General features: G+C 38.0%; 2 protein-coding genes across 7 annotated transcripts in view; one reads left to right on the forward strand and one right to left on the reverse strand.

Moving 5' to 3' along the window:
• LOC103469330 (septin-9-like) overlaps nt 1-24162 on the reverse strand; it is an 89261-nt gene that overhangs the window by 6589 nt on the left and 58510 nt on the right. For 4 of the 5 annotated variants that reach the window (XM_081609931.1, XM_081609934.1, XM_081609932.1 and 1 more), the window contains 4 exons: nt 3173-3382; nt 1174-1302; nt 936-1017; nt 694-831 (listed from right to left, as the gene is read on the reverse strand). In XM_081609931.1, coding sequence (XP_081466057.1) covers nt 694-831; nt 936-1017; nt 1174-1302; nt 3173-3382 — 559 coding nt within the window. Of the gene's footprint in view, nt 1-693; nt 832-935; nt 1018-1173; nt 1303-3172; nt 3383-13933; nt 14053-24162 lie in introns of those variants that run through there. The other variant, XM_081609935.1, reaches the window with a different exon arrangement.
• Nucleotides 20396-23867, forward strand: LOC103469284 (uncharacterized). 2 transcript variants are annotated; one of them, XM_081609937.1, is made up of 3 exons: nt 20409-20509; nt 21061-21138; nt 22114-23867. In XM_081609937.1, exon 3 carries the CDS (start codon nt 22115-22117, stop codon nt 23609-23611), a length of 1497 nt encoding a protein of 498 aa, XP_081466063.1. In that variant the 5' UTR covers nt 20409-20509; nt 21061-21138; nt 22114; the 3' UTR covers nt 23612-23867. The 2 variants fall into 2 exon arrangements, with proteins under 2 accessions (XP_081466062.1, XP_081466063.1); XM_081609936.1 differs by lacking the exon at nt 21061-21138 and having other exon boundaries at nt 20396-20509.

The following is a 24162-nucleotide window of genomic DNA, read 5'->3' on the forward strand; positions in this document are numbered from 1 at the left end:
TGCAGGAAAACATGCTTTTTACAAAAATATATTTTTTTTTATTCATGTCTACTCCTGTAAATTTGCTTTCATTCAGACATTTGAGCTGTTTTTTTATGATTATTCTAGTTTAACAGTGAATGTATTTGTACAGGAGCAATACTTTGTCATCCAAAAACAATTTTACTTGCATTTATTCTTCAACATAATATCATTTTTTGTATACCTCAAAAAAACATGTGTACATGTGTGTAATACGCTGCCTTCAGGAAAACAAAAACATGAAAATACCTCCATGTTCATATATTTACAGTTTAAAAAAATCCTGACAATCAAATATGATGAAGTTAAGATGGAAGTAAACAAAAGCGGACCACGCAGTTCAGCTGCAAGGTTCTAAAAACCTGGTTTGTGTTTTGTATAAATTGAGACTATTTTAGTGTTTTTTTCCAGTCTAAATCTGATTCATTTAGCTTACAACATAATTCATTGTCATCGCATGATAAATGATAGTATTCACAAACCCCAAGCCAAACATTGACAAAATGGTTGTAATAATGTTACTAATAATACCACACCATGAAAGTTTTAAGTCTGCAAAAGTCACTTCTAGTGTGGGTTAAAAACAACAGTGATTATAGTCAAAGTTATTGATTTCTTTGACAAATGGCAGTAGTATTAAATACATGTACTAATTTTATTTGAAGTCATTACCAGTGACCAGTCGGGGGGATGAAGTATATGCAGCAGTGGATTCTGGAGTCTGGAATCCTTTTCTTCCTGTTGATGTTGATTTCCTCCTGCAGGTACGCTTCATACTGGTCATTAATAAACTTCATGATGGGCTGCCAGCTACGTTGATGGCAAGAAGGGCGAATCCATTAAAGGAAAAAAATATAAAATAGAACAGTGTTTTGTTTAACCTTGGTTTAACTCTTAATGAAATTATGCCGTACCAGTTTTCATTGTTAATCTGGTCTCCAAATCCCGGTGTGTCGATGACGGTGAGCTTCATTCTCACTCCTTTCTCCTCGATGTCTGCACAAAGAGAAGCAATGCCAATAAATGCCAGCAGCACAAGATGATTCGGATCACTAGAGGTTTGCTTCCTTTTTAGGATTTAGCAGCTGTGGGGGATTACGTGTCATAAAACAGCAGGAAAAGATGTAAACTGAAAACTAAGAAAGGCCATACCGTGACTGATGGACTTAATTTCAATAGTTTTTGGGATCTTCTCCTGGCCGGTGCCCAGTACAGACTTCCTGCTGACTTTAGATTTGAACAAGGTGTTCATCAGAGTCGACTTCCCAAGGCCGCTCTGCCCTGTAAAATGAGAACAATGCTGTTACAAATCTGCACGTAATTAAAATACAACTAATTTAAAACTCTTATTACATGTAAGTTTCAGATCTAATGGCTCTGAAGTGGAAAGAAGCAGTGTCTACCTGCATCTATGTTATCAAAACTAACATTGCAATTTACTTTCCCCATGTTGCTACATGAACCAAAAAGGTTCTACATGTGAGCAGAAAAAAAACACAAACAGACCAGAAAGAGGGGGAAGTGACCATTTGAGAAGTAATCCTTCACAGTTTGAATTTAGGTTAAGTCAACAAGAACCGCCTTGATTTATGGAGATCACTTCTAAAACACACTCACCTAGGCAGGCAGACAGCAGGGCATAATTCAAGCAATAGTTTAAAAATCCCAACAGCTGGAACCTATAGAGGAAGGCGCATTCATGCCAACAATGTTCACACTGAAACTATGAAGTGGAACTACATCGAACACAAGGAAAGACTGTTTCCACCTGCAGAGGTTTTATCTGTTTTCAGAACTGGAGGCTTACAAAAAATATTTGTACCTCTTGCACTTCTTCATAAATACTAACATTGAGTTATTTTTGTAAGTTTGAGTGCATAACTGAAATGGAAAATAAATAATGCAGTAGCATTACCTTGAATTCAAAAGGTCTGAGTCAGTGTTTTCAAAAAGAACCACATTTCATTTCCATATCAGCAGAAGTCGCTAAACTCAAGTTCATACACCTAGAAACAGATTTTATCTTATTCTTTTTTGCAGAGCAGCTCAAACTTAGACAGACAGAAAGCATCTTTATAACCAGAGGTTTTCAAATCTCCACACATATTCTTAATTGGATATAGCTCTTGACTTTGACTGGGCCATTCTGGCATTTAAATCTCCACTGCATCTCTTGATGCATGTTTAGTGTCGCTGCCCTACTACTTCATAACAGGATTTCTTTCAGGAGTTACCTGCATTTACAATCTACCCATCAACTCTGACCAGCTTCTCCACCTATCCTGAAGTATCCCCACAGCATCATCCTGCCACCACTGTATTTTCAGAGTGATGTATTAGTTTTCCACCTTACCGTTCTGTATGAAGACAACCATGTTCAATGTTCTTCATTCTTCAAGAGGATTAAGCTTTTAAAAGCCCCGGAGGTACGTTCAACGGGTCAAAAATATACCAGTACTTAGTGGTATTTCTTTTGATTATGTTATTTTCTTTAATGGATAAAGAAATGAGTAAGTAGACGTAGTTAATAAAAAGGAACTGCATCTGTTCTAATTGGGTTACTTTAATCATTTCCTGCTTTTGTAATTTTGAAAGCACAACCTGAAACGCTCTGATGAGTAACAGATGGTATTTTATCTCCAATTTATAGTAGCAAAAGAAAGCATGGAAATAAGGGTTCTTTCATTTTACTCAAGACTTCTTCCCTTTCTTTCTTTTTTAACATGCCAGACACAAAAGGTGTCACGGCATCATCCTCAGGAGACGCCCTTTGGAAGTGAAGAGAGTTTTATGATGGCCTGGTTACAGCTGAGCAGTGTGTAATTAAAGGTGTGTGATCACAGGACTCAAAGGCAGTGTGTTGGGCCTCCAACAGAGAGGGATGCTTGTTAAAATCAGTTTGACGCCTCTGCTTTCAGTCAAGGCTGATTAAAGAGACAAAAGTCAAGTCAGTGCAGGAGGAAACAAAAATGCGAGGATTTTTATGAGAAATGTGCATTTGGATGTGAACAGAAGAGGCTGAGACAGAAGTTTGAATAGAAAAAAGACATTTACATTTTAGTTTTGGGTTTAACATTATGTAGGAGGTTGCAAGAAGTAAGGCGAGTACAGACTAGATGTGTTTTTTAGTGTGGAAAGAATCACAACCTACCTACAACCATGATGTTGAGCTCAAAGCCCTGCTTCATGGCTTTTCTCCTCATCTGCTCCAGAATGGCATCAATCCCCACATAGCTGAAGTCCACCATGGCTCCACCGGCCTTCTCCCCGTATAGACTGCCCACTGCTGGGGGTACCATGGCGTCAGGCGCCACCGCCTCAGACATGGCACTGCTGCTGTTGCTGAGGAACACCTCTGGTCCTGCGTCGACACAGAGAGAAGGAGAGGCAAGGTTGTACGGTTACTGTTGATGTAAAAAGCACAGAGGAACTAAGCATTTGATGGGAAGGAAAAGGGGTCAAATAAATGTCATCAGCAACGCAGGGAATGTGCAAAAGCGGTACTGGAAGCAAGATAAGGTAGTGAAGAGGAGATCTGCACAGCTGAGTTTCTTTAACAAAATGTCCTCGCAGCAAGAATGGAAAGAACTTAAAGAATTTAAGGCAACAATAAATAACTCTACATTAAAATAAAAACAAAGCCAAACGGGTTTGAAGGTTTAAAGCTTTACCAACATATGAAGCACGTATAATGTTTAGAGCACATTAGTCATTTTTGTTTTATCTACAATCTAGAAAAGCACCAGCTGCTCGGCAGATGATCGGCTAATTAAGTTCAGAATTGCATCATAGCGAAACAGCTGGTCCCTTCACTTAAACAGCAGGTCAGAGTTTTGAAAAAATACAAAAATACAACCAGACACAGAAACTGCCATCGATGCAGGTAGTGAAGGGAGAATGTTTTTAACGAAAGAGAAATGTAAGTGCTGAAACAACATTAAATATTTTATTAAATATTTTACTGTTTTTTTTTTTTTTTACAAAATCAACAGGGTTCTATAACATGCATCTGTGCTCCACCAGCAGATAATGACAATGTAGCTAATTGGTAAAGATTCTCCCAAAAACAACTTGACCTCTTATTTTCTGTGACTCGGTTATTTACAGTTACAGCTTACATTTGAAGTTTAATGGAAACGAAGCCAGAGCAAAGGAAAACAGATGTGGAAAACCAATAAAAATACTTAGTTGTGGTTGCTCGCACAAAACGTTAGAGAGGGCATGTACAAAGTGGGTCAATAAGTAATCATTTTTAGCAATCTCCAGATACTCACTCCACATTTACACACCACAAACAGTTTATAAAAGTCGAATGTGCTTGCTTCCCCCGTCTAAAACATAGATGTTAGCTCAACTAGTGTGTGAGCTCTTTGCCTCTAGAGGTCAGGGTGAGGACAAGCTTGTTTGTCTAATATGTTTCAGTCTTGCTCTGATGGATTGGTGACCTGTCCAGGCTGTGCCTCGTCTCGCTTATAGGCGCTGGAGACGGGCACCAATCTTTCCTTTCTTATCCTTTAAGTGTGTGGATAGGTACTAGAGCTGACCGCTTTGTGAAAATCAGAAAAAAATACAGTGAGTCTCCCCAAGATGGTTTCCTGAACATAAGAAAAGACACAAATTCTTTGGCAAATTAATTTATTTTAGGGGTTCAGTCTGAATTACATCAATAGGTGTGAAATAACTTAATGAAGTGAAGAACAATAAGACTTTAGGTATCGTAAAAGTCTGCAAAGTGTTTCCACGTAAGACTATCCATATTTAATGAGACTTTCAATAGAAGCAAAAGTGATTATCTGAGAGATTTTGCCATTCCCACACCAGCCCTGTTACAACATAGTGAATTTTAAACAGATGTAGCCTTCATCCCAGCAGGCGGACTTTACTCAAAGAGAACCTATTAGAAAATAGTTTATCTAGTTTTAAAGTACTTCAGATTTGGCAGGAAGTCACTGCAACAGCCCGTTTTAATCATTAGATTTCCTCGTGTGGATTAATAAGTTATATATTCAACGTTAAGCCCGTCTTCCAAAGCCTGAGCATGCAGAACCTGAATGCGCCTTTAACAATGTAACCTGTCAGTATGGATTTAAACTGCTGGGTTTGTATCTATGGCTTTTAGGTGCTGCAACCCTTTATAAGGCCTCCTGTATCCTCGGTATCAGTCCTTTAATGTGAGACTGAAAAAGAAGCTGAAATATGATCTGCTCCCAGCTGGACTGCCTCACACAGACACATCTACAGAGTGCATGCTTGGCTTTGTGCATCGAAACCAAGTCCTTGCCTCAAACCTTTCTTGTTTGATCATGGGTGATGGGTAGGCATGTACGTGGACATTCACAAAACGGAGTCCAGCAAACAATTCTGCTGCTTCGACATAAAACCCCCCAGACATTTCACTCAAATCACTTAAACTGCCATGGACCACTCCTGGTGGAAACACGTCAAATTGGCCTTGAAGTGATTAATGGAAGAAGAAAAAAACCGGCAAAGAATAACACAGCAGTGGAAACTCTAAACTTCAGTCTCACTTTTATTGTAACTCATTGTGTAAATCCACATGTCATAAAGACCCACCTATGGAAGCAGCTCTCCTGACCTCCTTCACCACTTCCCCTTCCTGTTCCAGGCAGTCATTCAGCAACTTGCTGCATCTCAGTGCCCTCCACCTTCCCCATGCACCGCCCTGAAGTTCTACACAGACCTCCGCTTTGCTTCTGTCCTTTTCCTCCCTTCGGTCAATTCCTTTATTTCTTTAGGCATGCATACACCAGTATGGGACGTGCATGAACAAAAATTAGAATAAAAATTTTAATATTTACTAAACGCCTTTTCAGCCGGAAATATATTAATCATCAGTTGTTCAGCCAGCTGTCTGGAAGTGCACAGCAACATATGAGGGAGGGGTTGCTTTATTCTATTTAGCTGGTCTTTACAGTCTGGCATCTTCCTAGGGATGTCATTAAATGTTTAAACTGTACCTTTTCAAAAATGTTGGTCTACCTTCACACTGAAAAGACACTGAAAAGTTAGACAAGTTTGGGTCTAAATTAAAGTTTTATTTCTCTTTGCTAAGGAACGCTTTAGCAGGCTGTGATATCTTTCTGTATTTAGCTAAACACTTTTGTTGGGTGATGAAACATTGGACGTAATGAACCACTGATCTACAGCCCTATGACTATACAATACTGCTACAGTGACAAAATAAGCAAACTAATCTTTTTGGGTGAGTACAAAACCCTTTCACGCCAAGAAAAGGGACAACGAATAAAGGCGACAGAAGGAGTAGAGGGAGTCGACTTAACAGGTTTTCCAGATTGAAGCAGTAAAGCTTCCCAAAGCTTTGTTCCTTGTCCTCAATGACTCTGAACTCCTTACTTTTCCAAGCTCTGTAAACTACTCTGCAAGCATGCAACACAGAAAAGGACCACCAAATCCAGGATCGTGGGAAACTTGACAAGAATAAATCACTTTCCTTACAGGTAGTAAACTGCTGTCTGCTTTAGTAAACATTCAACCCCAGAAGGGAGAGATGTTGATACAAGAATGTCGAGCTGTCGGTGAAACACACTCTTTCAGAGTTGTTCATTTAAAAGTTATTCAAACTACCATAGTGAAAGACCTTATAGTTACAACTGGATATAGTGTCGACACCATTAATCAAATGGAGTTATTCAGGATCTTTAGAGGTACTGCAGATCGTAGATGGTTCTTAGCCAATATAGAGTCGTCTGGAGACAAGAAGTCGGACCAGGAATCTATAAATGAGAAACATTTGACCTGCAGTTTTCAAATGTCTCAGACTGGTGGGTCAGCAGCTGTTGGGTATAAACAAAACCCAAACCTTAAGACACTGACGGAGCAGCAGAAAATTGCGGATATTAAGTCAAACAATTTAGAGGAAAAAAAAAGAGCAGGATTATGTTTTAACACAAAATACGTTTGGAGTTGGCTACAAGTAGAGCAGCAGGAAAATATCAGGGGACATATTTTCACCAAAGTGTGTCAGAAGCTCAAAAATCTATGAACACACCACATCAAACTCTTCAAGGAGCTAACGAGTTATTATCGAGGCGAGAAGACTCAAAACCTTCCAGTTTCAGTGGGAAATGTTTTAAAAAATGAAATCAGTGAAAGCATAGAAATCTAACTACTTAAATAGAAACCTTTTTTGATTGGCTTGACACGTCTACTATTTATTCAAGCTGCAAAAGAGCAAAACGTTGGGCAGATAACAGCAAGACGGAAAGGAGCATAGAAAAGCTATTTTTCCCCATTTCAGCTGTACTGAACATGGTGGATTTGGAAATGTTAGCATTTCAGAAATAAAGTTGAGGTAAGAATCTAAAGTTTCTATAAAAAAGCTTTACAAAATAATTTGTTCAGTAAAATATTTTTCTCAAACAAAAACACTGACAATTAACAAGTAACATCTGGCAGATTTTTACCAGATGTACAGTTTTCTGAACAAGACGGGAAAAGTTGGATGTCCTTTGTCCTGCATATCAATTACAGTGAACCGAAAAAGTGATCAAACTTGTGGATCAGGTTTGTGTATTTCAAGACTAATAGAAAAAATTTTATCTAAACACAACCTACACACTGTGATGAAGCAGCTCATCTTTTTTTCCAGGAGCTAATCAGCAGCAGGGTCTAATAATACAAATCTTGATTACCAAATTAGTTGGAGATTTTGAATGTTTTAGGTTAGATAAATCATACCAGTAGGTCTTAATCATTCATCTTTGATGATCATCAGATCTACTCCAACACGTTTTCTCTTGTTTCAGGTTCAATAATGTCATCTCAGATAAACTGTTTATTTGAAATGTGCAGGAGAGGAAAATTAATCTCAGCAACTGGAAAGCCCAAAAGAACCTACTGGACTTTCTGCATTGCTGTTTTCTATTAGAGTCACAAAAGATCATTTTTTTCCTTCTTCCAGCAGTATCGGATTTCTTTGCTTTTTGCAAATACAGCCAGCGGTCTGCAATACCACAAAGCGTTTTTTCTTTTATTTTTTTGGAGAAGAGGGAAACAAAAGCAGGGAGGGGAAAACATGAAGTAAGAAGTACGGGGAGAAGGGTGAGATAAAGTTAAGAAGCAAAAAGGAAGTAGATGTTAAGGTCCTGGGAAGGGGGGTGAGCTAGAAAAAAGATAAAGGTCAGAGAAAGGAGGACGACACAGGAAAGTATTTAGAATAGAGGAGGGGGAAGGAAAAAGGAAAGACTGTGAGGACGGTTATGTTGTTGATTTATTCCACTTTTGGGCCCGAGGCATTCCTCACTAACTAACTACAGACCTCCAAACCGGGATGCAACTACATTTTAAACAGACCGAACAAACATCTCTGTTCGCTGCACAATCCTCTTAAACGTTACAGAAACCCCGAACAAGCACGCAGAAAACTGACTCTTCATTGTAAGTATAGAGGCGCTGCGGCCAAGACCACTGAGCCATGCTACAGCTGTTCAGAGTGTTGATCTTGACAGCATAGCAAACAGGTCAGAGGTCATGTCCCAGTTTAAGTTGGAAAAGATCTCCTCTGAGGTTATCCCTCTACATGACTACCAGTGGTTCTGACCCACGGTACAAACTGAGTCACAAGAGAGGAATCCAGTGTAACAAACGGACTGGAAACTTGGAACGCGGAGCGTTTTTGTAAATCACTGGATCCCTAAAACTCTCATCCCATAAAGTGTCTGCTTTGTTTGGAAACTTTTACAACAGCAGGATACAATTTGTGGGCCTCTCAGATTTTATTTAGTACGACATAATGGATTTTAGAGTTTTATTTAAAGAACAAAGCGGACATTTCTTAGAGAGGATGGGTCAGAAAAAATGCCTGCCTTGAAAAAGTGTCCTCCATTCTTTGAATGTTTCCATGTTTTGACCCAGTAAAACCACAAACTCCAATGTGTTTTACTGGGATTTTATGAGAGACTAACACAAAGTGTATAATTTTGAAGTGGAAGTGAGGTGATGGTTTTAAAAGGTTTTACAACAAAATATGCAGGATTTGTGGGATTTAGCTGACAAGTCCTGTCACAGATTCTCTGAGCTTTGGAGATTTTCAACTCCTGCAGGGTTACTGTGGTCTTCTTAGCTGCTTCCTTCTCAATTGATGAACTGACCGAGGTTCAGTAAGACGTTCCAAACTGCAGATTTGCCTTTTAGTCTTAACCTGCTTCAAGCTTCTCAGCAATTTCATCCTTGATCTGTTTGAGGCATCTATAAGATGCACATTTTTCACTATTGTTCTCTAATAAAGCCTCTGAGGCTTTCACAGATTATCAGTGTTTATACTGAGATAAAATTATAGATAGGTGGAGTTTTAATTAGGTCACTTCTGAATTAAATTTCTCATTTTTGATTTATTTATATATACACACACAAGATACAATAAGATAATATTGTATCTCATTCCAATATTTAAGCAATTGGAATAAGATACAAAACATTTCAGATTTTTATTTGTAAATTTTTTAAAATAAAACCATGAATTATTTTCCTTGCATTTCACAATTGTGTCAAAACATAGATGTGACAAAACGCATATCTACACAGCGCTGATATGTTTTCAGCTATAAACTATTGCCAATATCATTCTTATGCATACCAAAGCAAACACGCCATCTTTAAACAAATGACATACAGAAGTATCATGTTCTACTTATTTTGTGTAAGCGACACTGTTTTTTTCAAATCTAAGTGAATAAATCATCTTTAAGTGCTTATATGGAGCTCGAACTCAACGCATAAGAAATCCACTAAAAGCTTTTTTATGCGACTCATTTAAAACCATCTGCTTATTTTGAGCTATATCTTACATTCTCTGACAAGACAAAGGAGGTCTGTGTCTGAATCTCATCTCAGCATTGCTGGATTTGGTTTCATAAAGATCCAAATGCTAAGTTCTTGAGACGGTTGTGGGCTGCTGTAAATTATCCTCGGAGAGATAAAATCTAAAACGTTCTCCAGTTCCAGACTTTTCCAGCACTTCTCATAAGAGAAGATGCTGCAATCCCAGCGGATGAACTCCAGCACTGATTAGTTTTATACCCCAAACCACATGGGGTTATGGCTGACAAACATGCATGCTTAAACAAACACGTTCCGCCCTGGACAGTTTATACTCTAATAAAAGGAGGAAATTGGTGGAGTGGCAGTGCAAACAGGGTCTGTTGTGTTATTAAAGTTCCCAGAGTCATCATTCAGCTCAATGAAGAAATGCACACTTTGCCCTGTAGGGTCTAAACTGGACATCATGTCATCATATAATACTATGTGATGGCATATCAGATGAAAGGATCCAATACTTCATCGGAGCAGACGAATATAACCCATCTGCTCAGTTCTTGTGTGCTAAATTTCATTTGTACGCTGTAAAAACTTACAATCATTTCTAGATTTTTAAAGAAATGCAAATTGCTGCAGTGACAGCCGGATCCCACAGGTTTGTCTGGACTGCCAGTGGAATGTGTTCACTCTCCCAACTGTGGTGGTACACAAGAGAGTTGTTGTGTTTCTAGTCTCCTCAGCTGCTTCTGACACCGAGATGCTCACAAGGAACGGATTTCTCAGCATTCTTTGAGGTTTTGTGTGCATACTATGAAACTCTAGCATGCATCAACGTAAAAAGTGCATGAGTGCATGCAGGAATGTTATGTACTGACAAGCCAATCCAAAACTCGTTTGTTTAATTTCTATCTCGACATCTATAATTATGGAAAGCAATTCCACTGCTGAACGACATTCCTCACATAAATGCAGTTGAGTGAGTTTCTATGGTTTACAAAGCTATACAAGCCCGAATGAACTCCTAAGCGGTATACGTAAAAATGTCAGTTTTCAGAAGTTTTTGTAGCAAGTATGAGCCGCAATAAATATTTTTTGTGAAACATAATTGGATAAAAAGTCAAATCAATCTAGTATCTTTTCAATGATATTAATTGCATCTAACCCACAAATTTTGTCTTTATATTTTTACAACTGTGCTACAAAAAATGTTATTTCTAATTTCTTTATGAATAATACTAATATTTATCGACAGTAAAGCGGATTAACAAAGGGTTTTTAGAAGAAAAAAATTTAAAATCTAAAGGGTGGTTCTTTAAACACTTTCTGCAAAAGAAGCTAAATTAAAGCTTAGCAAACCATTATTTGCTAGTTGCTCACAGCCAGGGGATTGTAATGTCATTAGTCTGGCTGGGGAAATGTTTATCTTAGTAATTGGGTCAAATTGTATTTGTGAAATGGTTGACTGTCAAAGTATGGATCCATGCAGCCAGGGAGATCAGAAATCTGACCTCTGTCCCCAGGCATGGTTGACCTCAAAAAAAGTCCAGACAAATGCCTCATGTCTTTCAAATGTAAATAAGTGGTTATAAATATGTAAAAACTACATGGTGGGATGCAATAGGGTTGATAAATGTGCTCACAATTGTGACAAATAATAGACAGATTATCTGTCAGATAATAATCAGAAATTTGTTTATCTGGTCAGAATAGATAGCTCAATAACAACACATGCCTACTTCTTAATGAACTATATAATCAGAAGAGTCTCCAGGCTCTGCAGCACACAGCAGTCTGCCTGCATGACGTGATGTGTTATTCAGGTTCTGAACGGCCATCAGGACGAGTATTTATGGACTGTGACTGATCCACATACAAAACTCAAGAGTGCACTCAGGAGCAATATATCCAGGTCTAAAGTACTGAGCATCTATTTTCTTCAACCCATTGTGGATTTTATTTCACTTAGACACTGTGTATATGTGATATTACCGCTTCATTTTAGAAATCAAGTACAATCTCTACTGCGTTCTGTTCTTTACATAATATGATCATTTTTAAGAACAGGCATGCGTATTTTGGTAAAGTTACAATCTGCACAGCTTATCTCATGACATGAGCAGCAGCAACATAATTTGAGTTTGTTTTAAAATAAGCTATTTTGATTAATATGCGATTCTCAGACTGTATATCAAATTTCTTTCATACAATAAAGAAAAAAAGCATTAATGATTCCTATTTATGCTAAATTATACCATACTGTGCCATTACTGTTTTAAGACAAGTTGTTTATAAGAACTTAATGTACAGAATGTTAAACCTTTTTTCCATTCTGGTCTTTATTTAGAGGCATATAACCTGCTGATAATAGTTGAGTGGCATACCTGCAGTAGGCAGAAAAGCCACTCTGCTTGTGGCTGTAGCTTCAAAATGAAAGTTTCATCAATAAGAGCGATGTGTGGTGCTCCCTTTAGTTTCCATCTACACCATGACTGTTTTTCAATGACTGGAAATATTTTCAAGCTATCAAAATGGTATTTCTTTAAGCAAACAGAGTGTTAAAGCTTTCTTACAACAAGCTAAACAGCGGTGTACAGAAACTGGTGGGGGAGGGGCTCTCCTTTTCTATATTTGAAATAGGAAATGAAAACACAACTTAGTCACTTTGGCATTTTCTTAAAAAATGTTTTTGATTCATTAAAACCAGTTTCGAAACCACCACAATATTTGTATTTCTCACTACTTGTGACTGGCTGATATCTACCTGACACTGTTTTCATTGTTCATTTAATATTAAAAGAGTTGGATTATTGATGTACTGTCTGTATCTGTGTCATAATCGCAATTTGATCCTTTTTTTCTCCAAACACTCATAACAGATACCTAAAACAACAATATCTGCCACTATTATTCACGCCTCTCTTTCTTATGTTTTGTTATATAAACACAAAACCAGCATTTACATTTTACATCTTATTCCCTCTAGCCAGATCATGTAAACTAACAGGCTACAGGATCGAAACCTTATCAGTTTATCTTTACGAGTGCAGGTTGCATTCATGAGATGTTTTGCATTACAAATTTATGACGCTGGATTCCAGTAAGGCTGCATTATCCAACGTCACTCACCAACCGTCTTTCTCAAAGACACAGAAGGTAAAAATGACCTTCTCTGCGTCCCATTAAACGCTGGTGAAAGGCAACAGTCTGTTCTTGCCTGGCAATGCTCAGAGGCCACAACAGAGCTCCTTTCAACAGCCATGCGTGTGTGTGTGTGTGTAAAAGTGTGTGTTCTGCATGCCTTTGAGGGAAAACAGAGGCTGACGACTATCTGGAAAGGTGAGGGGCGGTTGGACTTTTCCAACGGTTTGATTTTATGACAGAGCAATGCTTGAGCAGGGAACAACAAAGACTGGGATGACAGAGAGATGAGGCCCAGAAACCACGACCACAACAATGGCAGAAAGATGAGACAGCAGAGCAGAGAAGAAACAATGAAGGTGAAGAGAAACTTAATCTAAAGGGGGTCAACAAAAAAAAACAAACTCAGAACAATAAAGAAAGAAACCCTCTGATTTTCCTCAACAATAGCAAGTTTTTCTTAATAGAAACTCAAAAAAATGATGGCTAACGTTTCACTATTAGCTATAAGTAATCATAGACTATTCTTATAAAAACTAAACTGACCACAGGTACTTACACAGTTTTAAAAACTGCTTGCTAGAGTTTAAAAATGGTCAAGATGACAAGAAAAAAATAAAACATTTAAAACAGCTAAATCTGCATAAACACACAGATTTGTCCAGGTTTGAGTTTAGAACCAAGTATTTCCAAAAAGTAGACTTTAGAGCTGGTTGTTGCACCGTGAATTACGACTTGAACTTAAAAGTCATGTCTCCACACATATGAACAGACAACGTGCAAACAGAGGCTTGAAGCAACATTATTCAATCACTTATCACCTGTACTCCAAAAACAGACATCCACTTTAAGGTAGGAAAGAAAACACACCACAGAGAAAAAAAGCTCAGTTCCAACAGATTTCTTAAAGACCCCCCACACACACAATCACATGCATGTACACAAACACTCCCCTGCTGGTATGCAAAGCACTTACCGTGTGTAAAATGTGTGTGCGCAAGTGTGAGAATGACTTGTCCCCTGCTGAAGTGAAGAGCACCAGTGAGAGGCCAGATTCTGCTGTGGCAGATCCCTGCTTGGCCCTCCCACTCAAGTCTGACATGTGACTCAGCATGCAAAGCATCAAGATCCGCCCATTTCCTCCAAACATCCCCCCCTCTCCAGAGAAAGAAAAAAAAAATAGATCACAGTGAACAGAGACAAAGAGTTATTATCTGTTTGTCGGGAGCAGAATCTAGGCAGGAGCACAGACTAGGTGTGTCTACACAGCCCCTTTAAATAACTATTATGCCTCTCAACTCCCAGGATCACTTAATACCCTGCTTAGTCTGCATGTTTTATAATGTCTGCTTCAGTACATCCCATTCATTCATCAGTCTCTCAGTGATCAAAAATGATCATACCAAGCTTGAATTGATGGTTGAAAACTGAAATTAAATCTATTTCTGATCAGTGAAAGCCGCATAACAAAACATGAACAACACTCTTATATGGAGATGTTACTGCATGGAAATAAGAAGTCAGCTATTAGGGAATTAGTGACAAAATAAAGTCAAAGGAAACAAAAGATGTAAAAAGATATTTCAAATGAGCTCTTTCCATTACAAGTCAAGACATGATTGCATTTTATGCAGGCTGCAAGACAGTGAGACCTTAGCCTATAGTAGGAAGCCCTAATGTGAGAAAAGTTGATCTGTTTAGTAATTTTTTTTTAAATATCTGTTTGGCATGGAAGATGCTATATTTCAAAAGCAATCACTAGGAGATCTCAAAGTTAAGGTGAGGGCCTTCATCAGAGGTGAAAAGGTGTGGTGCAGAGGTAATTGGACATCCTTGAAATATTTATCCAGGCACACGATAAAAAGATCTGTAAAAGTTTGGTCCAACTGGAGATGGACGTATACTTAAAATGGAAAATGATTGGGTACACAGTGCTCAGCTTTAATAATCCCTCTTTTATTTTATTTTCACATTAAATAGTTCCACAAACGCCCATCCACTCTTATTCTAAAGCAGACTTGGTTGAACTAATTTATTAAACTTGGCTAAGTGCATTTTTTTTTTTACAAAAACTGAACTAAATCCTGTTCTTGCTGCTGGAAATAGTAATTTTGTAACAGATATTAGAGAGGCACAGCAGCATGCATGCCTTTTATTTTAATCATCAAGCATAAAAGATTGTTTTATTTTCTGAATTTAAAGCAAGACTATAAAAACTATAAAAAATATTACTTCACTGCATATTTTGAATATAATTTTTTTTTATCTTGCATTCATGGAAGATATCTGCAGTACAGACTTTAAAACGGCAAGCTCAAGTTAGAGAAACTTGCAAATAGTTAATGACCATTCACAGCAGGAAGACTAGAAACAAATGTTTTGAATGCTGTGAATTATACTTGTTGGATAAAAATTGGAAAATTGTAAAAAATCCGATTCAGCCAATTAAAGTTTTACAAAAACTGAATAGAAGAACATTTCTCGTTTGTATTAAGACATCTTTGCAGAGAAGAAATACAGCAACTGCTTAACATAATGTGATAAATAATGAAGAAAACACAATTAAAGCAACTTGAACCACATTTAATATATGACATATGGCAATGATGTGGCTATAAACATACCGGGCTCTTTATTACTTTCCTTCAGGTGTATGTTTGTGTAATTAAAAGGTAAGAGAGACAGACGTTTCCCTTTTAAGTATAATTATGCTTCCACTTATGCATTAGTATGAATTTAACCCCAGTGCTAAACACCATGCGTCTGAAAAACTAGGGAAATGAAAGGAATTACTTTGTGTACTCTTGTTATATCGAAAAACCTCTTCTCATGCACAGTAAAAGCGTGATGTACCCAGTGTTGGCTGGGTTCTCCAACAAAAACGCAGGTGATCATACGTGTCTGGTAAAAACGCAGTCGGACCAAATGTGGAGAGAAAACCAGCTTTTGGCGTTTCACAAATTAGGGGAAAAAAAGAAGAAAAAACTATCCATTTTCCCAAAAGTGAAGTCTCCTGGCTCTTTCATTTCGGCCGTCTCTGTTTGGATACTAAAGTTCGTCCTATGACTTCATTAACCTCAATCATGTTATGTCTATGTCTTATTGCTTATGGACTTTTGCTGAACAAACTTATCGGAGTCGTCACACTGAAGATTATCTCCCAGAGATGCTGTCTTGCACCTGCAAGGAAAGTCGGACCATCTCCATCTGTAAATCTTCTGTCCTTGAATATAAAACTGTATCTTTTGTCTCTGTCTGGCAAAGCGTTTCACTCCGACACGTACAACAGTGTTTGAGACTTTGAGCAAGATATTAAAACCTGAATTGGTGCTTTTCACCTTAACAGAGCTTGGATGTTATCAATTAATAATTTGCTGGACATAAGATGATGTCTACAAACAGCGTTTTGGTACAGACCAGGACATAAGGCTTCAATCTCCTACCTCATATTAAGAGACATTAAAAGAAGGGAGGGCTGGGATTTATTAACTTAAAGTTAATCCACTGTTATCTGGTGAGACATCGAGTGTAATAAATTATTCCGTCACAATCTGGAAAAGATTGGATATGTTTGAATCAAGGTAGGATACAGAAAAATCCTGAAAGTCCTTATGAGTTTTATACAGCAGTGTTCTAGAGAACAATGGAAGATGGATATATATGGATATAAAGGCCCTTCTTTAAGGTATTTTAATGGTAGAGTCACTGCAAAGCTGATTTATCTGATTCTGTGAAGACATTTACAGAATAAAAGAGCACATTCCTTCATTTTCAGAGTAAAAAATGTGATCAAGTGGTTCCAAAGTCCCATTTCCTCCCCAGAGAGAAACGGCTGACCTTATGAAAAGAAAATATGGGCCTTAATATGTTTTATGTCTGTTTGGATTAAGCAAAAGGTTTGCAATTCTTTGAAAGGTTAGAAGAAAAAGTTGAGTGAAATTTAAAAAAGCCACCTAATCTATATTCTTTCTCAGCCTCATTGCAGTGTGTCTGAACTTTGACCTCAACTCCTGTTCTTCCATGTCTACAATGATATCCCTCTCATTCACACCACCAGCTGATAACAGAGATCCAGGAGATCAAGATCAGTTCCAGACACTGAAGCTTCTCAATGCAGGGCACATTTGGACGGATACTACTTGCTTGTGTTTGGGTGCTACTACTAAGTCTTACTGACTGACCTCTGACCTTTTTTAATGCTCTCCAAACTCATGGAGAAGGAGGAGGAAACAAACAAGGAGATGTGACAGCAGAGAAGACTGAACAGACCTGTCAGATATTTACTCCATCTGGGAAACCTGGACATTGACTGAGGGACTGTATGAACAACCCAGACAACCAACATCATGAATCCAGAACCAGTCGGACTGATAGGGAGTGGGAGGACAGCGGGAGGGAGGACTATGCTGCAGTGACGCCAGCAACAAGAGGCTGAGCGATGAGACGTTGCAGATAAGGTATCCACACACTGGACAATGCAACAAAGAAATTCTTCCTTGCTCACTGTGTTCACATATAGACATTTCTGGGCTAATATCAGAGCACTGTTTTTAGTTTTTTCCTAGCTAATTCTGCATCGTAAAGAAAAGGAAAATTTATTTATGTTTTAAAGTGAAGTGCAAGTAAAGAGGTACACCAAAAAGACACACACACACACACACACACACACACACACAAAATACAACATTTCACTGGATATAAAACTGCAGATAAAACTTCTTTTACAAGCTGCTCTCCACTCATATTTGAAGGACAAAAAAAAATGGAAATCTTGTTTGAAATCTTGTTTGGGGTTGTAGCTTTGTTCTTAAAAATGTTTTTCTGCAGATCATGAAGATATAATTAAATGATCGTACTGCTTAGATTGCCAATCTAAAGTGTTAGATTGTTGTTTTATTAAATAATCAACTATTGACTATAAAACCTATTTTATACCTATTGACAAAACAACAGTCCAGTCACTGTATTATTTACTGAAAAACTACCAGCATCGATACATGTTACCATGTTACAAGCAAGTTAAATTAATCCTCTTGTAAGATAGCCCTCCCCTCTCTCTTTTTGAGCTTTTCCTTAGAAATGCAGACTTCTGTGTGACCCTGCATGCATGCAGAGCGAGTCATTCATCACTTATCCATTGGTGCACTCCTTTATTAAAGACCCTGCTGAGCAGGATATCATGTTTAAAGATTAAAAATCCCCATTTCGAGGAGAAGAGGACATTGTAACAGAAAGCCAGTGACACGGGGTTGATGTTTGTGGACATTTCTGAGCCAAGATGTTGTCATGTGTTGGCAAGTGAGAGCCTGGCAGACCGCTAGCAGAGTTTATTGCAGCTGTTCAGGGCCTTTCACACATGTAGTTTTGTTTTCCTGTGCAGCACAATCCAGGCACGTCCTGGGTCTGAACGTTTTTGTTTATATTTTCTACAGCAAAAGATCTCACTTTTCCTTATTTTATCCCATTATAACCACAACATTTATTTTTGAGTTTATGTGATAGACCAACATAAAAAAGTGCATAAAAGAAAATTGGAAATAAAACGTTAGATTTTTATTTAGCAAAAAGGAAACCTAAGAAGAAAAACTAGTCATTTAGCCTAACTGAGTTAATACGGAACCACCTTTCTTTGCAATTACAACAGTAAGTATTTTAGTGTTTATCTGTACCATCTTTTGCAACAAGAGACTGCAACTTCAGCTTATTCTTTATTGCAAAACAGCATACATTCACACCAACTGTACCAAGAGTTTTTAAACATAAATTTTAGACACATACTCTCATTTGGATTAAGGTCCAAGGTTTAACTGTGATACTTGATAGAATGAATAACCTTTGACCTAAGCCACCCATTGCAGTTCTGACTGTACGTCGTCCCGCTGAAATGTGAGCCTCTACCCCAGCCACATGACTCTTTGCATTGCCCTGTATTTACTGCCATTAATTTTTCATCAACTTACCATCTGCCCTATCTTTGTAGAAGAAAATCAACCCCATTGCATGATGCTGCCAACACCATGAAGATGGTGTTTTCAGGGTGATATGCATTGTTAGTTTTTCTACTCGCACCTAATTTGTCTGGCCAGATCACCTTCTCCTCCGTGTTTTCTGTGTCCTCCCCAAGCTTCACTACTCACGTCTTAACAGCCGTTTTCTTCTTCCATGAAGGGCAGATGTGCGGTTTTTCTGGGGATCTTTGTATTTCCTCCACAGTGAATAATGATGTGCTTTATTCAAAAAACGTGTATTATTTCTCTTGTACTTCACAATTTAACAGTGTTTTGTCTTCGGATATCGCATAAAATAATAATGTTAATGCGACAAAATGTGGAAAAAGTTTGAGACGCAAGAACACTTTTGAAGCCGATGTATATATTGTAACTTAAGAAGTGTTGAGGTCTGCATTGTACTGTAAGATGTGAGACAAATTTCTCCAAAACGTTTAGTCACACCATGGTTATCACATGGATGTTTTTCAGGGACTCCCTATGTGAAACATGTGGGTGGTGACGACAGAGGAACTAAATATTTCCTTTGTGTGTGTTATTTTACACTCTTTTGCCCTGCCCAGAGGGAATAGCCAAGCCTTCATTCAGGAAATTAGATGAAATGTAAGTGTCTGCATTTTAGTGCAGTTGTGTGTTGGTGGACACAACCCAAATCAACTGTGAAGTCAAATATTTTTTGTTGGGGGACAAAAACATTTTCCAGAATCAACCAAATAACAGTTTTGTAGGAGAGCTTGATGTAAAGATATCCAAACCCAAACCCTAAACTGGGTAAGTCTTGAGAAAACAAACTAGAATAATTTCCCCAAAAAGTAGTGGAAACATTAAGTGACTGTGTCTATTGTTATGAGGCTGTCGCATACATACAGCTCTCTGGGAAAAGCGGAAGTTATTCCTCGGATGTGAGGATTTTTAGCAACAGTCAAAATAAGTATCCATCAGTGTTTTGAAAACAGATTGTGGAGCCTCAAAAGCAAACTGGGCTTTCTGGATAAATTAAGAGTCAGAAAGCAGATCCTCTGTAGGTTTCTAAGTGTTAATGATTGCCACAGAGATTTTACAGGCTCAACGCCCTGCAATCATTAGAAAGACAGGCTGTGTAAGAGCATCTCCTGCTGGCGGCTGGAGGTATTGCAGCAGTTTAGTAAACAGACCAGAAAGCTGTGCAAAACTAAAGAAAAAATAATGAACTTAAACAAATAAATAGAACAAAACACAGTTAATGTGGGGGAATGGTGAACTTCCACATGCTATTGATTTGTTGCCATCACAAGCGCGATATGAATTAGTGTTGAAAGATAGGCAATTCATATTCAGTTAATTATTTAAAAGGTATGACTGAAGTCCTTTAGAAACCACTGGGCGTGGCTTTTAAGCACACCCAGCCTATCAAAACAAGTACTATGGCCACATTTCCTGTTACAGCTTTCAACTAAAACCTAAGATCTGGTTTCATTAACCAGGAAACAGAAACTCTGAAGACGTCATATGAGCTGAACACAAAACACAGAGCTCAGACAAACATCAGTCTACAGCACTGTCAGGTAGGTAAGCTTTCCTATTTCACTGTTATTTCAATGTTTTAGAAAAGGCAATAATTTAATAAATTTAAGTATATCTTTAATATTCAGAGGAGAAATGTGTTGTATAATTCTACATCTATATTTGAAAGATGTAATCTTTTGACCAGGAAATGTATTATTTTTGTGTAAACAGTGACATGTAGGCAGTTACTGCTGATTTTAAGGAATACTGCAATAGTGTAAAGGGCATCTTAACTCTTAAAATAAAAAAAAAATCCCTAATATAAATTCACACTTTATTGTAGTAGCATTATCTCACAGTGAAAAGAGTTAACTGTTTAATGAAGTCAGCAATATCGTAATTATTAGCACCCCAAAGGACCATTGTCTATGAGTGCATGTTGAGATTGTCTCTATTAGTCATTTATTAACAGTGCCACAGTTGGTAGCACTGTTATCAGCAAGAAGGTCTCACAGTATAAAAACATGACTGTCAGGTTAATTGGTCTCTGCATGGTTGTTTGTCTTGTCTGTTTCTGTGTTGCCCTGCGATGGACTGGCGACCTGTCCAGGGTGAACCCTGCCTCTCACCTGAAATGTCTCGCTGGAGACGGGCAACAGCAACTGTCCCCACCCCACTAGGGACAATGGTATAAGAGGATGGATGGATAGTAATTTACTTATTTAGGTTTATCAGAGTTTCTAGGAACTTCTCATTAGAAATCTATGACTTTATGTTTCTATGGCATGAATATCACAAAGATTCATTTCTTTTAACATCTCCTACTATCCTGGATAACGATCCATATTTGTCTCTCCATCAGTCACAGTGAGAAAGCTTGTGAGGCAAGAAATAATCGCACTGTATACTATCTGCATGCCACCTCATTGTTTGGAAAACCAGAAAAGTCTTTTTGAATCTGATCAAAAACGTTAACACATGTAGCCCGCTAAAGTCTACTGGGAGTTTAACTGGAACCATGTGCTTTAGTCAGATGAGCTTCAGCTTTTCAGCAAAAAAATCTCCAGGTGGGCTTGGTAATAAAACAGCAGAATTATGTGAGAAAAGCTCAGTGCATATTGTTGAGTATGGTGGAGGATGTTTGATGATGTGATCATGTAGTCCACTTTGGGAAAGGCTAAGGAGCCTTTTACGCGTCCTCAAACCTCCTGAAACATACAAAAGGACTAAGTGGTCGCTAAAGTCAGTGTCAGGGGTGATTTTGCAAAAAAAAAAAAGCTAAAGGTTTTATTTTTCGAAAGGTTTTCCTTGCATAGTTGTGCTGGACAAAAAAAAATGCAAGAAGCAAAAAAAAAAAAAAAAAGCTTACCATTATTTTTTTAAATTCTAATGTCTTAACGCATCAATTCAGAACCTTGAACATTACTTTTCTAATACCTTTCTCAATGAAATAGATTCTTATTGATAAATATGAGTTAAATAAAGTTATGGTAAAATAATATCTTTAAATCATTACTGAGTAATTCAAGATGGGAAAAAAATAGTCTTTTCAGTTAACATGAGACTAAATTTTCAAAAATTTAGTCTTATTGTATGATATCATACAATATCATACAATGATATTGTATGATATAGGTTTAGTAACTTCTAAATATTCCTACAGGATGGGGAAGTTCTCAGGAACAAGTCCAGGTCTGTGTGTGGTTCTGCTTCTTCTCCTGACATCAGCATCGGCAGTGCAAGTCCTCAACACCATCAATGACCTGAAGAAACTCAACTTTGGATCGTCTGTGCCAAAACACAGTCTTTTGCTCCTGCACTGGTTTGCCAATGAAGTTGACATTGACAATAACAATGTTATAAGGCTAACCTTTGACCCTGATGAAGGTGACTATGGCTCACATCACTATGGAAACTATGAAAGGCTTTTGGATCCACTGCCTCATGGGCACGTCCGATATCGATACTTTACTGTTGGTAATCTCAATCAAGATTCGTCGTCTGATCTCCCATCGTACATTGTACATCCACGAATTGAATATGAGGGAAGAAACAGAGATCGGATCATATTCAGAGTAAGGGAGCAGAATGTGGGACAGCATGTAATAGACAGAGTCTACATCACGCAGCATTTTGAGACATCAGATAACCAAGGAACAAGGTATGATCCAGACTATACATACCAGATCACTACCAGCCTTCTGAGACAGATCAGTCAATTTTCTGTGGAGGCGAATGACTTTAACACACTGACAAACCTCAGAGATAATGTCAGAAGCAACGCTGATTATGTCCAACTGAGAGAGATTAGAAACTTGTGGGGTGACCTTGCTTGTCTGGGCTTATTCTTGTTTATTGTAATCCAGGAAAAGTACTGCTCTAACCAGCAACCCAACAACAGACGTCAGTCTTCAGCGAAAAGAAACACACAACCTGATTATGTTGTCAGCATCCCAGAGAGCAGACCAAGCAGACCAAGTAGAAGCTCTGAGGTGTCCATAAGAATCCCTCATCACCACAGTAGTGATATGACGCTTCAGGTGGTGACAGATTCAAAAGGAAGAGCCAGAATAATTTGGAGAAATGTTCCAGTGAATAACTACAAAAGCGGTTTGATGGTTGCACTTTATAGGAGCGATGAGGACGAGGAACCACTGACTTATAAGTCTGTTAGAAACGCAAAATCAGGCACCTATGACACATCGGTACCACTGAATGAAAGTCTACAGGTCCGGCTACATGAAGTGAAAACAGTATGTTGCTTCTGGTCTCGTGCTGGAGAGGAGATAGGCAGAGGTCCAGAGTTTAAGAATCCCACAGCAGCAGTCAATATAAACGGCTACAATGCAAGCCTGCGACTTTTCGCAAAGGATGGCAAAGCTTGTGCTCGCTTATATGTGAAAACTTCTTTCACTGATTGGATGTCTCAATTCAAAGACTCATGGGTTGGCTTTTATACATCTGCAGATAAAACTACAAACGACTATGAATGGTGGCAGTGGCAATGGGCAAAGAAATTTAAACAAAACACTGATTTGCATGGCTGTCCAGACGCTGTTGTTTATGAGTACTGCTCTAATATGACGATTGCTCCAGGAGTCCAAGCAAGATTCATACTGAAAAACAATGCAGAGAAAGCACGCACCCCCTGCTGGAAATAAGAAAGACTGCATCAAATGCACTGAAGACAGTCTTGTTGCACTGAATGTACTGTATAAAGCTGTATGTTATTTCCCTGCTTTTCAAATTACTTTGGTCCTGGACAATCAAATGATCCCAACGATGATCCTTAGGATCATTGCAATGGCACAGAATATCAGGTGTTAACATACAAAATGCAAGACTGTATTCCAGATAAATTGTACTGTGTTTTTAATAAAAATGATGTAAACAAACAAAAAAAAAATCCACCAAATAAGTATTAATTAATTTCTGACAAGTGTACTAGAAACATTGTGACTAGGACACTTGTCACAATGTGTCCTAGTCACATTGTGACTAGTCATATTGCAATAAGTTGAAATAAGTTGCAAGCTATGGTAAGTTGCAAGCTGCTTCGGAGGGGCTTGCAACTCCGAAGCAGTTGCAAGCAGTTTGCAACTGCAGAAACAGTAAGTTGCAATAAGTTTGCAACTTATTGCAACAATAAGTTGCAAAACAATAAGTTATGCAACTTATTGTTTTTGAAATAAGTTGCATAAACAACTTATTT

The sequence above is a fragment of the Poecilia reticulata genome, chromosome 8 (genome assembly GCF_904066995.2).
Source record: "Poecilia reticulata chromosome 8, P_reticulata-male-v2, whole genome shotgun sequence".
NCBI lineage: Eukaryota > Metazoa > Chordata > Actinopteri > Cyprinodontiformes > Poeciliidae > Poecilia > Poecilia reticulata.